Genomic DNA, 20,488 nt, shown 5'->3' on the forward strand with positions numbered 1-20,488 from the left:
CTGTATTTTCTTTAAGAAAAATTAGAATTCCCAAATACACCTAAAACACTATGTTTCCAACTACTTTAAAAGTATCATTCTGTAAAAGTAGTTTCATTATTGTTTAAGCGTGGTTTCACATATTTTTATGCATGCATGGGTATGCTTTATTAAATCTATTTCTGATCCTGGCTGTTGGGCTTTTTACAAGTTGCTGTCCTTACTAGGAACAAATTTTTATTCTCACATCATATTAATGTATGGTTTTTGTTTGTTTTCTACCCATTGTCCACACTCTTTTTACACGGGTAGCTGTGACTTCATGCACGCTACCACATCCGGCTAATTTTTACAAATTTTTTTGTAGAGTTAGGATCTCTATCCTCTGCTGATAGGATCTGCTGCTTTGTTGCCAGAGCTGATTTGGAACTCCTGAATCAAGTGATTCTCCCACCTGGGCCTCCCAAAGTGCTGGGAACACAGGTGTGAGCCACTGCACTCAGCCACATTAAACTCTTAGTCCTTAGAAAAAGATTACTTAGTTTGGTGTCATTAGTACCATAAAACACTGTGCTTCAATCTGTTTTTGATGGAATCATAGAGCAGATTTCACATGCAGCTTCAGGTCAAGCTGTTTCCACATCAGTATACAGACTTTATTATAGCATCAATAGTGTTTATTTGTTTCAAAATATATAGAACAATTAATTATAAGAACTAGGCCGGGCGCGGTGGCTCAAGCTTGTAATCCCAGCACTTTGGGAGGCCGAGACGGGCGGATCACGAGGTCGGGAGATCGAGACCATCCTGGCTAACACGGTGAAACCCCGTCTCTACTAAAAAATACAAAAAACTAGCCGGGCGAGGTGGCGGGCTCCTGTAGTCCCAGCTACTCCGGAGGCTGAGGCAGGAGAACGGCGTAAACCCGGGAGGCGGAGCTTGCAGTGAGCTGAGATCCGGCCACAGCACTCCAGCCTGGGCGACAGAGCCAGACTCCGTCTCAAAAAAAAAAAAAAAAAAAATTATAAGAACTAATTCACTGCAGTGAATGTTGAATGCTGACACTTACAAACTAAAGGGACAATTAGTTATCTGACCTTTAATAATGTAGAAGTTTATCTAGGCAAAACTTAATCAGACTTGAATGTTAATAGATTTTTTTCTTTTTTTTTTTTTCTTTTTTTCTTTTTAGACAGAGTCTCACTTTGTTTCCCAGGCTGGAGTGCAATGGCACAATCCCAGCTCACTGCAGCCTCTGCCTCCCCCAGGTTCAAGTGATTCTCATGTCTCCCAAGAAGGTGGAATTATAGGTGCCTGCCACCATACTCGGCTAATTTTTGAATTTTTTTTTTTCAGTTGAGACGGGATTTCACCATATTGGCCAGGCTGGTCTCGAACTCCTGACCTCAAGTCATCCGCTCGCCTCCGCCTCCCAAAGTGCTGGGATTGCAGGCGTAAGCCACTGCCCCCAGATGACTTTTTTCTTTTATAAACAAAACCTTAGGCATATTTTTCTTCATTCAAATTTTCTGTCAAAGTTTCTGTTTTTAAATGCATCAAATGTGAGTGAAAATAATAGAAATTTTCTGTACTACTAACTCTTCTATTCACCAGAATGTGGGTTTCCTTATTTATTTCTTTTTCTTTTAAGTATTGTAAGCTCTTTTCAGGATGGGAAGCCTTGCTGTGTTATTCTTAACTTATACAGTCAGGTGCTAGAAGAGTATCTGGCACCAAGTAGGTACTTAGTAGATGTTGTTGGATGAATGAATGCTGTAAATTGTTCTACTAGAATTGATTTAATCAGCCTTCTATTGTTGGATATTGGAGTTGTTTTATTGTTTTTTCCTCTCATAAACATTTGTTCCTTTAGATAAATCATAGTCTATAATTATTTTCTCAGAACATGTCCATAAAGTAGAAACCTAGGCCAAAGAATAGCATATATTTTTTAACAGCATCATCCTATAAATCTTTAGTGAGTAAAATGATTGGGTTTTTAATTGGATGCATTTGTTGTTCTTCAAAACATTGACCACCTTCTGTTTTAATTAGTAATAAATTTCTGTCATAATTGTTGCCATTTTTTTCTCCATGTTAAAAAAAAAACTAGAACTTTCTCTCCTGAATTGTATAATTACCTGTTTTTATTAATGCTTTAAAAATGTAAGGCTTTAAAAGATTAATTAGACATAAAAATAAAACTTTCACTTAAGGTTTATTGAACCTATACTGGTGTGTCTGCAGGCAAAAATGAATGTTCATAATACTTTTAGAAAGTATTAAAAGTGTTTTAGCCCTTTAGCCTTTACTAACATTTATTTTGATTTTAAGATAATTTTTATATTATAAGTTACTTGCTGACTTTTTTTTTTCTCTGTTATTTTCTGAAGTTGCATTCTTGTCTTGGGTGGGGCACAGTTAAGTGTGACATCAATTTCCTTGGCCCAAGTTCTTGATTTGCCCATGAAATGAAGACTTGCGCCTCATCAGATGTCTTTTAAATTCTTTACTCTGCACATTTTATTTTAATTATCTCTCAAGCCATTTTCTGGTTCTATAATAAGTTCTTACCTCTTGCCTATAGAGACTTTGGAAGTGATAAAAATTGATCCAAAATTGTTAAAGAAAAAAATAGTATTTTAAACCTGTTATTTTTTTACTCCTAGCCTTGTAATTGATGTGCACAGTTGTAGATGGTGGTTGATTTGCTTTATTTCGTATTCTCAGTGCCACATACCATGCATAAGCTATGTTTTTAGCCCAGTCTCATGTGTCAATTCTGAAAATGTGTAAGATGTTTATTGTAGTCTTCCTATAAAAATTCATTATCATTTAATTCTTAGAAAAGTAACTCTAGAATTGTTAAAAGTCTAAATGGCCTTTTTCTGTGTTTATTTTTACCAGTTCAAAGTAGAAATGCTACTTTTAACCATTACAATTTAATGGTGTATTTGATATAAATTGGATGGTTGTAATTTGAGTAAAGTACCTGCTTTTGTAGAATATTTTAGCTGAAAATAATTGGAAGGTATACCTCCCAGTGTGTTAAACTCTCCTATAAACATTTTCTTCTTACAAATTGGTATGTCTGAACCACTCTCTCTTATTCCTGTGTTTGAGTAGATACAATTAAGTTGCATACTAAAATAAATTTTCTTCACATCATTACTAAAGCATTCAGTCATTTCAAAAATATAGTACATTACTATACTGATGAATAATGGAAGAAGTTTATCTGTTGATTCAACATATTCAAGAGTAGGATAGTTTTTCTCCAAATAAAACTACAAAATCAATGGTATATTTACTTACTTGACCTCAGAGAGATAAGACATTTTCTCTATGAAATAGTTTGTAGTTGTTTGTTTGTTTGTTTGTTTAACAAAAACGAAGGGAAACAAACCAATAAAGCGGAAGGCATGGATCGAGGAAGCAACCTGGGAAAGGTTGTGAAAAGAATTGCCAGTCTTGGCCAAGGGGAATCCTAGCAAGCCACCCTGCAGAGGTCAGCAGGAGGATGGAAGAACCCTTGGGAAGAAGCTCTCTAACTGGAGGGCTATCGTTTACAAAGTCATGATATTATGAACACTGAGTATTGAGTTAACAAAAAATTGTAAGACTAGTGTGTTGAGAAGTTAGAATATGGAAAAATGGGGAAAAGGGACAGTTTGAGATGAGGTAGGGAGACAGATTTATTCATGGAAACTTTTCTGTACAGCAAGAATTATGAGCCATACCTTTCAGATAGTTCTGTGGGTTGGCAGCCCTCATCACCTGGCACCTTTGGCACTGCCTTGATGGCTGCCTCTCATCCAGGTTAGAGAAAGAACATTGAAGACAGGAAGAAAGCAAGCTTATGTGCTTGATACTTTATCCTGACTAGATATATTCTTATTTCTGCCCTTTGTACTTGAGGCACAGATACACCATCATCTGCACTTTCTATGCCTAACTTATCTTGGAAAAAAAAAAAAAAAAAAGATTCTCTAGAATAAGCCAAGGGCATTGTATTTCCTGTTGATGATAAAATGCAGATTTTTACCACTAAAAGGCAATGACTTCATTTCTAAAGGTTAAACTGAATGGTTCTCACAGCATAATTTCATATGGTTAAATTTGGGAAACAGAAAGTCATTCAATAAGAGAACAATCTCTGAGCTTGTATAGAATTTTTATTTGATTGAGAATTGGGTATTACTTTATTCACATTAAGCTGTATCACATGATTTTATTTCAAGGTAGAAAAGAAATGTCAGTAGGCATATGTACTTAGTAGAACTTTTTTCTTTATTTGAACAAAATGTGTCCTCTTTATGGCCCATGTAGATGGCCTCATGCTCCATCTGATGCTTTCTTTTAGCTATTGCTAAAAGTTTAGACTTTCTTATGCTGCTTTTGGGGAACCAATGAGACTTTTTTTTCTGTGCTTTTCTAACCCCTTGCTTTCTCATCTAAACCATTTTCTTGTTAAAATGTTTTAAGTACTTTAATACACTAGTATTCAAAGTAGTGATCAAAGTAGTTGATTTAAAACACAATGACTGGGTGGTTAATTTTGAATTTGCTATTCTCTCCAAACTACTTGCAGATTAATTACAGCATAAGTTTTCTTGAGTTAAAAATTAAAATATTGTATATTCTTCCTGTGCAGGTTGTTTTTATTGTGTTGGTGTATATTCTTAAAGGTATAATTTATATACAGTAAAATGTTCTCATTTTTAGCATATAATTCTGTGAGTTTTGGCAAATGTGCATTTTGAGAAACATGTATTTATGAAATCATCACCACAGTCAAGATAGTAGAACTGTTCCATCGTCCCAATTCCTCCATTCCTTTTAGAGTCAACTTCTAGTCCCTGGCAACCACTCGTGTTGTACTGTTTAACTATAGTTTAACCTTTGTCAAAATGTCATACAAATGTAATCATGTATTTGAGATTCATACATGTTGTTGCCCATGTCTTTTTTAGTGTAGAGTAGTATTCCATTGTGTGGTGTACTAAAATTTATACCCAGTTGAGGGATATTTAGGTTATTTCCAGTTTTAGTGATTATGTATAACATCCAGGCCATTATTTTTGCTTTGCCTTGCTTTTTTTTTTTAAAGAATGAGACAAGGTCTTACTCTGTCATCCAGGCTGGGAGTGCAGTGGTGTGCCATCACTGCTCACTGCAACCTCTACCTCCAAGGCTTAAGCTATCCTCCCACATCAGCCTCCTGAGTACATAAGACTGCAGATGTGCACCACCACGCCCAGCTGATTTTTTTTCTTTCTTTCTTTCTTTCTTTTTGTGAGGCAAGGTCCCATGATGATGGCCAGGCTGGTCTCAAACTCCCCGGCTCAAGCAATGTTTTTGCCTCAGGCAAAACATTACAGGCATGAGGCCACCGTGCCTGGCCCAGACCATTTTCGGAGGGTCCCTAATCTGTTCCTCTAACAGGATTTCACTTTATTTTAGTGGACTGCAGTGATTGTCCGAATGGTGCTTTGCATATTTTCATTCTAAACATAGAGATGTGTCTTCTGTTCCTGAGTATTTGCCAAGTTCTGGTTTCATTTCTCAGAATTGTACACTGTGGAAAGGAAAAAATAAATGGTGGGTAGGACCAACCTAATAAAAATATTTGTAGATGTCTGACTTTCTTAGGGCTCCTTAAACTCGTAGGTGATTCAGTTCCTTGCAAGTCTGATTGGAGAGTGATGGTTTTCTTCCACACGTTGGAGTGCTGCCCTTGCACTACTTTTTGCCCTGAGGCTTCCTTCTCCATTTGGGCAAGCATACCATTCCTGCCCCCTTTGGAAAATTTGCTTAGCCAGGACATTTCTTTTAATAATTATAATACTCTGTTGAGGGCATCACCAATTAGAATGACACATCCTAAGCTCAGGGCTTTCTTCCTGCTTAATGCTCCTACAAACGTCCAAATGTCCTCTTGATTCATGCTCCCAGAACTCAAGCTCAGAGCCTGGGCTGTGGTTTCTCCTATGTTCTACATGCTGCAGGCCTGAGTGAGGTGCTTTACCAACCAAGTAAACAGTGTGAGAATCTGATTTTTAATTTTTTAAGAGACAAGGTCTCAATCTGTCACCCAGGCTAGAGTGTTGTGGCATGATTATAGCTCACTGCAGCCTCAAACTCCTGGGCTGAAGCAGTCCTCTTGCCTTAGCCTCCCAAGCAGCTGGGACTACAGGCCCGTGCCACCGTGCTTGACTAATTTTCAAATTTTTTGTAGAGATGGGGTCTTGAACTCCTAGCCTCATGTGATACTCCCACCTCTGCCTCTCAAAGCGCTGGGATTACAGGCATGTGCCATGCTACCCAATTATTGAAAGATAATTGATGGCCTAGTTTTAGCACCTTTTTTTCCTGTTGTAATTTTTTTGTTTGGGGGTTTGTTTTTGTCAGTGTTCTCCTCTATGTTCACTTCATTCCTGTTAAACTTACAGCTCACTGAAGTTTACGCCTTCCCTGGTCCCTCTAGTACACATCTCACCACAAAGTATTGATGAGCAGCCAGGGAAGAACAGTTTCCAATTTGCAAGTGCTTTGTGGTGACACAGGAGCTCAAGGGCATTCACAGAGAATCCTCCCCTCGCAGGGTTCCGTGTATTTCAAGAGATGATCACGCTGTACAACTGGTACAACTGGCTCTTCATCGAATCATAAACTCATTCTGTGAATTAAAATGGCACTTGGGGCCACAGGGCCCAAGATGTGGAAAGTAGTAAGAGTGTGGAGCGATAGGTGATGGTTTTGCCTTGCTGACAGGAGTTGTAGTTGTGATTTGTCTTCCACATAGCCACAAAAGTAATTCTCCTGGTCTGCACAACCCTGAAAAACATAGATAACTATGGCAGTGAATGATCACCATACATCTTAAAATGAGAGAGCACATTTGCTTCAGTATCCTTAACAATTCATTCTGATCTCCACACTCTTTTTTTTTTTTTCCTGTGTCTGTCCTCTTGTTCACAAGGATTTTGCTACTTTAGAGTTAAGATTGGTTAGACCCAAACAGCATTGTGCCCTGGAGTCCTTTACCCTCAGGTCATCCCTGGTGGGACCAAGCAGTACAGAGAGCTTCATAGGAAAAACATCCTGGGATGGGCAGTAGAGCATATGCTTGCACCTCCAGGAAGGCCCGTCAGGGTTGATGGACTTCTTTCTAGCTGTTTCTCAAGTGCTGGTAAAATATGCTTCCCCAGTAACATAATAAGTTCTGCATGTATTTGTTTTTAGTTCATTTTCCTGTGATGTTAATCAAAGAGTGATTGTGATGATAAGAACTAATTCATGATCTTCATTATTAACAATTCCCATTTGAGCCTTGCACATGACAATCCTGAGTGGTTAATCATTAACTAATAGGTTTAGTCTATTCCCATTTTCCCATGCTGTTTGGTGTGCTGTTATGTTTACCTCTCACCAACCCTTTCTAGTTTCATGCCTACTATTTGGGGACTTTCGTTGGAGAAATCATGGGAATCACTTTGCATACATCTAGTGCACACCGACAGCCTAAACTCTGTTCCAGAATTCACAGAATTGTGATTTCTGTAGTTCAGCTCCTTTAGGAAGCAGGTGACCTGGCTGTCTGGGGTGGTGGTCTTTCAGACACTTCTATCCTGTGCCGGCTGTACAAGGATTCTGCTTCCTCTGCTCTCCCACCTATCCACCCGAATCTCCCATTCTCCCAAGCCTGGGAATTCATCATACTAAATTATTTTAAACATGTGTTTGTATACACAGCAAGGTACTTTGTGGAGATAAGTTCCAATCTAACTGCTGAAGGGGATGTCTTATAGCCATAAATAGATGTACCCACATTTCGAAGAGATTTGGCCGGACCAGCCAGAAGTCAGGGCAGAGTGAGAATTTATAAATAAGGTGTTTTTATAACCTTTGCTTCTCTGCTTCTCTCTAAGGATCATCCTGCCATTCTGGAGGGTCGTTCAGAACCCTATTCCTCTAAGTTTGAGATATAGATATTAACATCCTTTGAAATGAAGTCACCCCAGGCACATTTGTTGCATCATTACTTTCTCAATTTCAAGGTGCATTGAGGAGGCAGAAACATTCCTTAAAGAGATGCCATCCACAATAGCAGGTTAAATGTAGCTAATGCAATCTTAAATTAGCTTTTCTAAGAGTACAGGAAAATACTTATGTATAGTTTGTTGTAGAGCACAGGTAATGTGAAAACTACCAGTGCAACAACAAAAGAAGACTTCTCTTGTCAGAAATCCAGTTGCTTCCTGATTATTTACACCAGTGGAGGAGAATATTGGTGTAGATAACAAAAAACCACAGCTAATTTATTTACTTGAATTCGCAAAGCTATGAGCCAATGTAGTGGCAGAAAACTGGCAAATAGAATCCCAGACCTTATGTAAGTAAGCAATAGCAATGAAAACTGAGAGTGAAAGCCTTAGCATATAGATATATAAGCAGAAATATTTGATATTGCCTTGAAGTGAGCATTCTGTGTAGCAAGTCCTGTAGTTATCTCTTTAAATCTAAGGTCTAACCTTTATTTATGTATATGGTTTTGGGTGGTTTTTTGTTTTTTGTTTTGAGATGGAGTTTCACTCTTGTCACCCAGGCTCGAGTGCAATGGTATGATTGGGCTCACTGCAACCTCCGCGTCCCAGGTTCAAATGATTCTCCTGCCTCAGCCTCCCAAGTAGCTGGGATTACAGGCACACCCTGCTACACCTGACTAATTTTTGTATTTTTAGGGTTTCCCATGTTGGCCAGGCTGGTCGCGAACTCCTGATCTCAAATGATCCGCCTGCCTCCGCTTCCCAAAGTGCTGGGATTACAGCCGTGAGCCATCGTGCCCGGCCAGGTTTTCTTTTCTTTTTTCTTTTCTTTTCTCTTCTCTTCTCTTCTCTTCTCTTCTCTTCTCTTCTCTTCTCTTCTCTTCTCTTCTCTTCTCTTCTCTTTTCTAGAGAGAAAATCTCTGTCTCCCTGGCTCTTATTAACTCTGGAAATGTGTCTAAGAGACTGAAGCACATTGCTACTTGCACTCTCTCTTTGGAAGGCAAATTACTTAATGGAATTCAGTCAATTTTATAATGGTATAATCAGAATTTCTAAAATAAATAATTTCCATAACTAAATTACCAGGGAGGATTTATAGCTGTATCACCTGAGGAAACTTGCCAGTCTTCCTAACTAGTGTTTTTCATTTGAGCCACTGAAACAAATATTAAAGATTTCAAGAATGCTTGTATTGAAAAGGAACATGCCAAGCAAAAAAGTGCTTGAGATGACAAGGAAAGACACACACCTTTGTGTGGCTGTGACTGAGATTTGAAAGCGCCAACATCTGTGGGTTCTTGTAATCAATTTAATTGACTTTATAAGAACTTAATATTCTGTCAGCTTGGATGATTTTTTTTTTTTTTTTTTTTTTGACGGAGTCTCGCTCTGTTGCCCAGGCTGGAGTGCAGTGGTATGATCTTGGCTCACTGCAAGTCTGCCTCCCGGGTTCATGCCTTTCTCCTGCCTCAGCCTCCCAAGTAGCTGGGACTACAGGCGTCGACCACCACTCCTGGCTATTTTTTCTTTCTTTCTTTCTTTCTTTTTTTTTGGTATTTTTAGTAGAGACAGGGTTTCACCATGTTAGCCAGGATAGTCTCGATCTCTTGACCTTGTGATCCGCCTGCCTCGGCCTCCCAAAGTGCTGGGATTACAGGCATGAGCCACTGCGCCCAGCCTGATTTTCATAGTTGGCTTTCACTTCTGATCTTTGCCATAATCAATGACATGTCATCCTCTTGATTATCTTCCCATGTGTCATTTCTGGACTAGAGCTATTGAGTTGTGCATTGAGACTTGGGAGGAGTCAGGAACATGTGTTGATTTTTATGACATGGGTAGCACTAAGGTCCCTTTGAGGCTCCTTGATTATTCTCAGTCTGAGTAGATTTCTCTCTTTATAAAGTAGGTAAGAGTTTAGCAAAAAAAAGAAGAGAGTGTGCTGCAACCTCCTCGTTAGTTCAAACATGAAAGGCATGCCTGTGTGTGTGCCATTGTTATTCCTATAAGCATTTTTTCCAGATAACTACATCCAAAGGACAGTGATGAGCAGCAGTCTATTTCTGAAAAATATAGTTTGCTCTGATCTTGAGGAAAAAGGCCTTCTCTTCCGAGATGTTAGGTTGCCTCATGATTTACAATAATCAATTTGATAATTATTGTTGACTTACTGGTTCAGCTCATGAATAATGTCCCAGATTTAGACTAGTATGGCACAAGGATTTTAATCAAGTAGTGCTTTCTTTCTCATGGAGCATTTATCTTGCTTGACTGTTCTGGACTTCAGCCAGCTGCCAGACAAGCATTTTTCATGCTGTATATGTGTAGGAGAATGTGTTGCTTAAGTGTTCAGTGGGGAAGTTTCCAACCCACTAAAGCTCATGGTTACCTTGCCTTTTACCACTGTACTGTTAGAGACACTGAGAATGGATCGCTGTCTTTTTCTCTAGGAATCTATTTGATGGGAAGCATGAATCTTAGTTACTATAAATATTGTTTTCATCCCAGCCTACCTCACTGCTTCTGAATGAGAGGAGCCCCTTTGGCTGCTCTGAAATACTTGATGGCTTGTTATGTTTTCATTATCTAATGTGCATTAATTTAAATAAAATAGCTCTGTTGCTAGAAGAGTCAGAAAGGAAGAACTTGGCTGGGTGCAGACTGCTTGTGTCACAGAAGTCAGGAAAGTTTGCAGAACTTGGTGTCCTCAGAGGGAGTTTTCAGTTCTGCTGGCTGGGCTGAAAACCTAAAACTCTAAAATCCAGTGACTGTTTCCCCAGCATATGCGATGTGATATTTTGATGCTTGCTTACTCTATTATCTGTTTAATTAGCTTGAGAGACTGAAAGAATTTGAAGGCCCTTCGCTTCTCTGTGGCTGAGAGTTCTGAGAGTCGAAATGTCCATGATTTGGCTCTCTGGAGGATAGAACGCACAGATTTTGTGTTGATGCACGAAAAAAAGTTTTTAAGCTGCTATTCCGTTTTATGTGTTTTTGTTATTTCTATAATGATTCATGCTGACATGAAGTGGTATTTTTCTGAATTGACCACACCCTGCTGTTCAAGATTTCCCTGGGTAGGAACAGTAGGCCCCAGGTATCATCTCATCCCCAAAATGAACATAGAGCAGGAGTTGCTATACTAGTGCCTGGAGAAGGCTGGCCTCTTCTCAAGGTTAAGAAACTGTGAGCTCTGAATCTTACATAACCTATTTAAAGATAAACTACTTTTGGCTTCCTGGCACAGGGTTATAGGGACTATGTGACATAGCCTAGGCGTCACTTTTTTTTTTTTTTTGGATGAATATTAAAGGTTAAATAATAGAAGGTTAGTACTGGTCTTCTTACCTCTTTTTTCTTTTTTTTTTTTTTTTTTCCCCGAGACGGAGTTTCGCTCTTGTTGCCCAGACTGGAGTGCACATGGCGCGATTTTGGCTCACTGCAACCTCCACTTCCCAGGTTCAAGCAATTCTCCTGATTCAGCCTCCCAAGTAGCTGGGATTACACGCATGTGCCACCATGCCTGGCTAATTTTTTTCTATTTTTAGTAGAGACGGGCTTTTGCCACGTTGGCCAAGATGGTTTCAAACCCCTGACCTCAGGTGATCCACCTGCCTTGGCCTCCCAAAGTGCTGGGATTACAGGCGTGAGCCACTGCGCCTGGCCTCTCAATTTTATGTTAAAGGAAGATGAGCTCTTCTTGCCCCAGAGAACTCTGGTGTGAACGTCTCATTTTCGAAGCACCCTTTTAACTGAGTATTTAAGTCAATGAGAATGTTCTGGAAACTGTCGACTAACTATATTTCTTCTACTGAGGCCTCATGAGTATCATGTCTATGTCTTGGTTTCAGAAATGTCTATAAATAGGGTTATTTGCTTAGCTTCCCGCCAAACTTTTTGTCCTAGACTAGAAAGAAAGAAATGTTGGGTTTCATTACTTTCCAGTTACTCTTTTCCTCTTTTTTCCATCAGGATACCCAAAAAGCAAAGCAGTTCCTGCCTTTTCTTCAGCGGGCAGGTCGTTCTGAAGCTGTGGTGGAATACGTCTTCAGTGGTTCTCGTCTCAAACTCTATTTGCCAAAGGAAACTTGCCTTATCACCTTCTTGCTTGCAGGTAAGTCTTATGTGTTACATGTTACTCTGAGCTCAGAAGTCATCCCTGGAGGCCACATACCCTCCTTTCCCACTGTGTTCTGGGTAGGCCCTAGAGCCCACCAGCATGCTTTTCCTCTCTGGTTGGGATATGCAAACACAGTTTCTAGATCAGATCCTCCTGTCACTGCAGACCCAGCACTGCACCCTCTTTCTGCTCCTCGTTTCTACCAAGCGCAGGATGTAGGAGTAGAGCAACTTGAAAGCACGCAGCCCTTATAGAGCTAAAGCGAAGGAAATTCCAGACTTAGGAAAATACCAACGACAGAATTCTCAGAGTTAGCATTCATTACCCACTTGAAACAGACCACCCATGCCATGTTAGTTGTGGGGAGGCCTCAGTGGAGCCGAGACACTCTTCCCCTGTACCTCCCCAGGCAGTGCCGTTTGTCTCCGTTTCATTCTTTTCAAATGCCATTAAGATCCCAGTCCTTTACGAAACCCCAGCCATGACGTTGCTTTCACACACTCTTCCCACATCAATAGTATTTCTTGTTGTGCTGAGGTTGACGTGCTAAGGCAAGTGATGCTCCTTTCTTTGCTGACTTAATGTGCGTCTTACCCTATCTTTTCTGGTAGCTTAATATTTCACAAGCCAGAAGGCTATGTATAAACTGTGCTCTTTGAGCAATTTACATTTATGCATTCAAGGAACAAACTGCTTCATTTCTTTGCTGCTGGCAAATAATCGTTATTTATTTCCAGTTGGTACTTCACAGAGACTGCAGTCTTTGAGGGAAAGCTGTCATTTTACTTCCACCACCACCCCAACTCCGCCCAGCCACCCCTGCACACACAAACATTCATTCACTTGCAAAAGATATATCCTGCCATGGTCCCCAGATGCACATGGTCCCCACCTTTCCTTTTTTGTTACTGTCCTGTTGTCTCAGCACTTCTTACGTTGAATTATTGAATAGAATTTGTTATGGGAAAAGAGAAACAGGAGTCATGCTTGGTGTCTCCTGCCAGATCACCTTGGCCTCCTTTTCTTAGAAGGCACAGGTAGTTTCTTGTCTGGATAAGGGTCTCCCTCAGGCCCCCACTAAATGGATTGAGTTATGTGAGATAAATCACTCCCTGAACACATGACTATGGAGCTCACTGCTGCTGCTTGGCTGTCACTTCTGATTGTGGCTCTTGTGCATACTCTTATAAACTTGATCATTGCACCGTTCTGCAGGCCTTCTGAAGGGACTCATTGAAGTGTGACACCAAGCTCAGGGCAGCTATGCAAAAGAAGGGATGCAAAAAAACTCATACCTTATTGGAGGACTGTGCTTTTATTTTTGCTAATGTGAGTTATGGTAAACTGAAGGGCTGTGTGGCAGTGTGTGAGGGAGTCCTTTTATGAAGTCATTTGTGCCTTTTTACTAAGGTTTCTATTCCCATGACGTTTCTTGGTAGTGAACTTTTGCTGGAGAGTTGGAGGCACAGTCATATCCGGGTTTATTGCACTTCTTTTTATTGCGCTTCAGATATTGCATTTTTAATAGATATTAAATAAATATCTATTAAAAATAAATAAATAGATTGTGGCAACCCTATGTTAAGCAAGTATGTCAGTGCCATTTCTCCAGCAGCATGTGTCTGTCACATTTGGTAATTTTCACAACATTTCAAACTTTATTGTTATTATATCAAACTTTATTATTATTATATCTGTTATGGTGATCTGTGACCAGTGATCTTTGATGGTACTATTTCAACTGTTTTGGGTCATCATGAACCACAGTCATATAAGATGGTAAACTTAATTGATAAATGTTGTATGTGTTCTGACTGCTCCACCCATTGAATGATAAGAAAACCAGACAAAGTTGGGTGCAGTGGTGCATGCTTGTACTCTCAACTACTCAGTAGGCTGAGCCCAGGAGTTACAGATCAGCCTGGGCAACATAATGAGAACCTATCTCAAAATAGAAAAGAAAATAGAAATAGAAAAGAAATCGAAACAGTCTTATTGCTGATACGGAAACATTTTAGTGTTCTGGAGAGAAGTTAAAACCAGTCACAATATTTCCTTAAGCCAAAGTCTAATCCAGAGAAAGCCCTCTGGATTTGACTCTCCTCAATTCTGTGAACACTGAGAGGTAAAGAAGCTGCAGAAGAAAAGTGTGAAGCTGTTAGAGGTTAGTTCATGAGGTTTAAGGAAAGAAGCCATCTTCATAACATAAAAGTACAAGGTGAAGCAGCAAGTGCTGATGTAGAAACTGCAACAAGTTATCCAGGAGATCCAGCTAAGATCTCTGGTGAAGGTGGCTACACCAAACACCAGATTTTCAATGTAGATGAAACAGCCTTCTACTGGAAGAAGGTGCCATCCAGGATTTTGATAGCTAGAGAGAAGTCAATGCCTGCCTTCCAAGTTTCAAAAGACAAGTGGACTCTGTTGTTAAGACCTTATGCAGCTGGTGACTTTTAAGTTAAAGCCATTGCTCATTGACCATTCCAAAAAGCCTAAGGCCCCTAAGAATGATGCTGAATCTACTGTGCCTGTGCTCTGTAAAAGGAACAACAAAGCAGCCTGTATGACAGCACATCTGGTGACAGCCTGGTTTATGGAATATTTTAAGCCCATTGTTGAGACCTACTGCTCAGAAAAAAAAAAAAAAGATTTTTTTTCAAAATATTACTGCTCATTCACAGTGCTGCAGCTAGCTGGTCACCCAAGAGCTCTGAAAGAGTTGTACACAAAGATTGTACATGCCTGCTAACACAGCATTCATTCTGTAGCCTATGTATCAAGGAGTAATTTTGATTTTCAAACCTTGCTATTTAAGAAATATGTTTTGTAAGCCTAAAGCTGCCGTAATTAGTGATTTTTCTGATGGATCTGGGAAGCAAATTGAAAACTTTCTGGAATGGATTCACCACTTTAAATGCCATTGAGAACATTCGTGATTCATGGGAGGAGGTTGAAACAGCAACCAACATAAACAGAAATTTGAAGGAAGTTATTCTAAGCCTCATGGTTGACTTCAAAGAGTTCAAGACTTCAATGGAGGAAGTAGCTGCAGATATGATAGAAATAGCAAAAGAACTAGAATTAGTAGTAGAGCCTGGGGGTAAAACTGAGTTACTGAAATCTCATGAAAAGAATTTGAACAGATGAGGAGCTGCTGCTTATAAATGAGCAAAGAAAGTTATTTCATGAAATAGAATCTGGTCCTGGCAAAGATGCTGTGAATATTGTAGAAATGACAACAAAGGATTCAGAATATTACATAAACTTCATGAAGCAGCATCAGGGTTTGAGAGAATGGACTTTAATTTTGAAAGAAGTTCTAAAGTGAATGAAATGCTATCCAACAGCATTCCATGCTACAGAGAAATATTTTGTGAAAGGAAGAGCCAGTTGATGCAGCAAACCTCATTGTTTTTTTGCCACAGCCACCACCTCCATCAGCAAGCACCACCCTGATCAGTCAGCAGCCATGAACATGGAAGCAAGACCCTCCAACAGCAAAAAGATTATGATTCACTGAAGGCTCAGATGATCATTAGCATTTTTTAACAATAAAGTGCTTTTATTAAACTACAGTATAGGGTGCACACTTTTATATGCCCTGGAAAACTAAAAATTTGTGTGACTTGCTCTATAGCAATATTCACTTTATTGCAGTGGTCTGGAACTGAACCCGCAGTATCTCTGAGGTATGCCTGTGTATTTTCAACTCATCCTCTGCTCTGCAGCTGAGAAAAAAAAGCATCGTTTTGGCAATGTAGAGCTTTATCCCAGAGGTAAAAAAGAGAAACCATATTATTCTTCCTGGGAAACTTGGCCACAAATGTACAGGGGAAAGAGAACATTGAAGTTCTGTCTTTTAAACTCTAAACTACCTGAATGGAGCCGGCTCAGAGCACAGACCATTTGGCTGGAGTTTTCCTGCAGAATTCTTCTAGTTTTACGTTGCTTAGACACAAGCAGTCTGATCACTCGACTCTGTATCAGCCAGTTTCTGTGTGTATTTGGCATTATTTTAAGCTTAGCAATTCAAAAGGCATTGCCTGAGTTAACTTACATTGTGAAAGATAGATTACACAGAAGCAAATACGTGATAAAAATATAAGCCTTTTACATTTTTCTCCTGCCATAGTGTATGCTGTTATATTATGCATCTTTTGGTTTCTTCAGAAACCTGGCAAGAATACAGGACAGGGAAAAGTCTTGAGAAAGCAGATCTCAGTTTGCATCATGGCTCTACTGTGTATAAGCAGGTGACTTTAGCGAGGTTATTTACCTCTTCAAGCCTCAGTTTACACATCAGTTATAACTTCCTGCCTCATGATTGTTGGAGTTTAATGAGTTGAATCTAAAACAAGCCCATTACAAAGCAGATCATCAACAAATATGCTCCTTCCCCTTGCAAAGAGTTAGTGTTTTTATAACTAGAGTTTACCTTGCCCCTCAATTTGGAGTGGCATGGTTGTGCAGCATGTGTGCACATAGCTATGGCTCTATCATAGAAATTGTGACCTACCCGTTACTGGAAATAAGTCAAGAAAAGGAGCTGTGCCAGTCTACTTCTGACTAAGCTTGCTGGAAGGAAGGATTTTCCCTCTGAGACTTTGGAGCAAGGAACTCTGCATTGTCCTAAAACCCCATCCCAAAGAATACACAGTTAATTCACAGTCCTAGGTCTCAGGAAACACCCAAGGGAATACAGACATGTAAACAAAATGTAAAGTTGGGTGCTAGATGAGAGAATAGAATTATGGACAAGGTCTAGAAGTAGCACTGAGAAGGGAATGATTATTTCTTTAGGTGGACATCAGAGAACACCTCCCTAGGTGCTGGTATCTTGAGCTGTGTTTTGAAGTACATATAAGAGTTTACTGTGTTGGGGAGGGGGAGTAGAAGGAGATGCACATTCTAGCTAGAGATAGCAGCGTGTACAGAGTTGTAGAGGTATGAACATCTGCGTAGATCTGGGCAACCATGTAACCGTTGTTACTGGTGAAGTATAAAGAGTGAGGAGGGTAGAGCGTGGAGTCAGGCTGACAACTCAGACACGAGCTAGTCCTTCTATTTTAGATTACGCAGTGGACCTTCAGAGTCACTGGAGAGGCTATTAAGCAAGGGGGAAGCATGCTCAGACTTGGGTTAAGAAAGTTCATTTTTGTGGATATATTGGAATAAATGAGGGGCAAGAGTCTGGGAGAGCAATTAAGAGGCAGAGTTGTAGAGGTCTGAAATCTGGGGAGAAAATTGGAGAGATTTGGAAAAGTAGGAGGTAGACTTGATGAGATTCTGGGAATGCCTGGCTTCTTTTTGGTCAGGAGTGGGGGGTGGTGTTGAGTGGAGGGGAGAAAGTGAAAGTGTCCTAGGTTTGAGCAATCAGATAGATTGAGATGTCCACAATTAAGGGCAACATAAGAGTAAGAATAGGTTTTAGGAACAGGTTGTTGGTTTGGTTTTGGAATATCCATGAGAATGTTTAGACTCAGGTCAGGCAGACATCAGCATAGAGGCAGTAATTAAAACTGTTACAGTGCCTAGAGGACAGGTTTACAAAGTGTAAGCACCCTGGAAGACACCAACCTGCGTGGAGTGGGCTAAGTGTTCATATATGGACTGAGAATATACGGTCAGAGCAGTGAGACAGTCGAGACAGCATTCTTCTGGAAGCCAAGGGAGTAAAGAATTCCCAGACATCAGCAGTGTCAGAGTTTACATAAAACATCAAGTATATAAAAACTGGAAAGTGCTTTTATGCTGTTTATCTACTAGTAAGTCACAGGTAACCTCTCTCAGTACAATTTCATCAGAGTTGAGTCAATTAAAGGTAGATTACAGGTGACTGGGAAGTAAAAGTGGGAAGTTAGAAACAGACTTATTAAGTACAGATTGCACTTCCCTAATATCTAACAGAGAATGGAAAAGTAGTGCAGAAAGTAAAAGCCAAAGGGTGAAGGTAACATTCCAAGGATGTCAGCATCTTGAGTGCTTTTAGAACTGTAATTCTTATTCAAGAATCAAGAAGGTATGGATAGCTGAAAAGGCTATTCAGTACACCTATTGTTTTCATAATATCAATTTTAGAATGTAAAACTCAACAAAATATTGGCAAATGAAGTTATAAAAAAGATGGAGTGAGAGATTATCCTGGGGAACATAAGATTTGAAATGTTGAGAAGCACTGGTCTGAATTCTGAAGAGAGGGAATCAGGAAAGGTTGCACAGGGATAATGAATGGAGCAGTGATCTAGAAGAAACAGAAGGGATGAGATGCATGGAGAATGTGGGTTGAGTGAGTAGGCTTGGAGAGAGAAAGATCCCTTGGTCTTTTAAAGCTACCTACAAAGCTGAAAGTGAGTATAGGCATGCTATTCATGTTGTAGGATTATTCACCTGGGCAGCGATTGTCCTGCTAGAGCTTTGCAAATATCTGCCGTATGCACTCTTCATTATGTAAGCGTGGCATTCTGCTGGAAATGTCTTTGCAGTAAGGAGGGAGTTTGGGTTGTGATTCTCAAGGGGAATGCCAAGATAATTGTTGGGTGCAGTCCCTTATGTGCTGCTCTCATTAATCCCAGCCTTTTGGAGAGCCCTCTGTACTTCAAGGTGGGGTGGACACTTTCCATTTTTATGTGGCCTTTTTTCAGGCAGACGGCCCCACAGCTTGATAGGGAGTGGCATTTGGCCCAAGCCAGCTGGCCGTTCTGTCACGGTTCCTGCACCCCTGTATGTAGAATGATCGCTTGGTCAGATGGGATAGCAGGTGGGGCTAGAGAAGTCAGCTGTAGCCAACAGGTCAGTGCCTCCTGAACGCTCTTGCCCTCTAGTCCTTTAAGCACCTGCCTTAGGCTTGGTCGGTGAGCAGGTGACCTTACAGCATCAGAACTGAGACTGTTCAAGGTCTCTCTGCCTGCTGCTGTGGCCGTCTCCTTAGCGTGCTGATTTCAGTCTCGGAGGCAGTCACAGTCAGTTCTTGTCCATAGTTAGCAAGGAAGCCAGGATCCCTGGGCAGCCTGCATTTGTTAAAAAGCATCCTTTTTCCTCATCTGGCCTTTAGTGAGCCCCACACGTTTCCTTCCATGAGAGCAAAAGTGGTTCACGCAGTTTTTATTTTCACTAGTCGTGTGTGTCCCATTTTACTTTAGTATTTTGCCTTGAGGGAGATTGAGTCACATATTTGGAAACTATTTGGCTCTTAATTCATGCTTTTATTTTTTTGCTTTCTTTTTCTTTTTTTCCTTTTTTTGGAGACAGGGTCTTACTCTGTTGCCCAGGCTACAGTGCAGTGGCCCCATCATAGCTCACTGTAATCCTGAACTCCTGGGCTCAAGTAATCCTCCCTCAGATCCTGAGTATCTGAGACAACAGGTGCATGCCACCACACCTGGCTAATATTGTTTGTTTTTTGTAGAGACAGGGTCTCAACTATGTTGCCCAGGCTGGTCTCAGGCTCCTGGCCTCAAGCAGTCCTCTTGCCTTAGTTTCCCAAAGTGCTAGGATTGTAAGCATGAACCATGACACATGACCTCACGTTTTTACTTAAAAGCCCCAGTGGGTGTGAAGTGTTTGTCTTATTACTATGACCTTTATATTGAGTGTCCTTATTGTAATTCCCTTATTAGATCTTAAGTATCAGGGTCATGCTGCAGGCACAGTTCAGGAAGTAGCCCTGTTGGATAAGCGTAGCAGGTATCAAGGCATGGTGCCTGCAAACCAAATACTTTTCTCCTGAATTGGAAGAGAATAATAATTTGAGATTTCAGTGCAAAGTGATCTAAGGAGCCTTATATCAGATATTTGGAGTCTTCTGCCAACTCACTGAGTGAGTCCACCATGCCATGTTTGCATTTCCTTAGTGTTAAAGGTGGTACCGCCATAAGTTTGAGGAATTACAGGGTGAGGCAGGCAGGAAATGGATGCCAGTCACCTTGCATGGAACTCATAGTACAAACCATCTAGAAGGCAGCAGCCACTTGACAGGGAGTTCCCATGTGGTTCACAGCAGGTGACTTACAATTAACCAGTTACCTATTCGTATGAGATAAGACAAGAAAATGAGACTTCCGTTTTCCTGCCTTTTAGCATTTTTCTTTCCCTCCCCCTTCCTCTCCCTCTCCCAACCCTTCTCCCTTCTCCTCTTCCTCTCCCTCTGCCTCCGCCTCTCCTTCTCCCTTTCTGGAGCTGGATTATGACAAGGGAGGCACTGAGAAAGGTTCTAAGTGTCTAGGATTTGATAAATGGTAGTGGGCTTGTACATGGTGAACTAAAGCTTTACCTGTGTGTTCTTTCACCCTGAATGCCTTTGAATGAAGTTCCTCATTTCCTTATTTTCCTTCTTTTCCTTTA

The 20,488-nt window shown here is 40.4% G+C and overlaps 1 protein-coding gene across 1 annotated transcript in view; it reads left to right on the plus strand.

The window, feature by feature from the left end:
• SND1 (staphylococcal nuclease and tudor domain containing 1) overlaps positions 1 to 20,488 on the plus strand; it is a 437,130-nt gene that overhangs the window by 265,843 nt on the left and 150,799 nt on the right. The window contains exon 15 of the mRNA XM_025379159.1: positions 12,001 to 12,142. Within this exon, the coding sequence (XP_025234944.1) occupies positions 12,001 to 12,142 (142 nt within the window). The remainder of the gene's footprint in view (positions 1 to 12,000; positions 12,143 to 20,488) is intronic.

This window comes from Theropithecus gelada, chromosome 3 (genome assembly GCF_003255815.1).
Source record: "Theropithecus gelada isolate Dixy chromosome 3, Tgel_1.0, whole genome shotgun sequence".
In the NCBI taxonomy this organism is placed as follows: domain Eukaryota; kingdom Metazoa; phylum Chordata; class Mammalia; order Primates; family Cercopithecidae; genus Theropithecus; species Theropithecus gelada.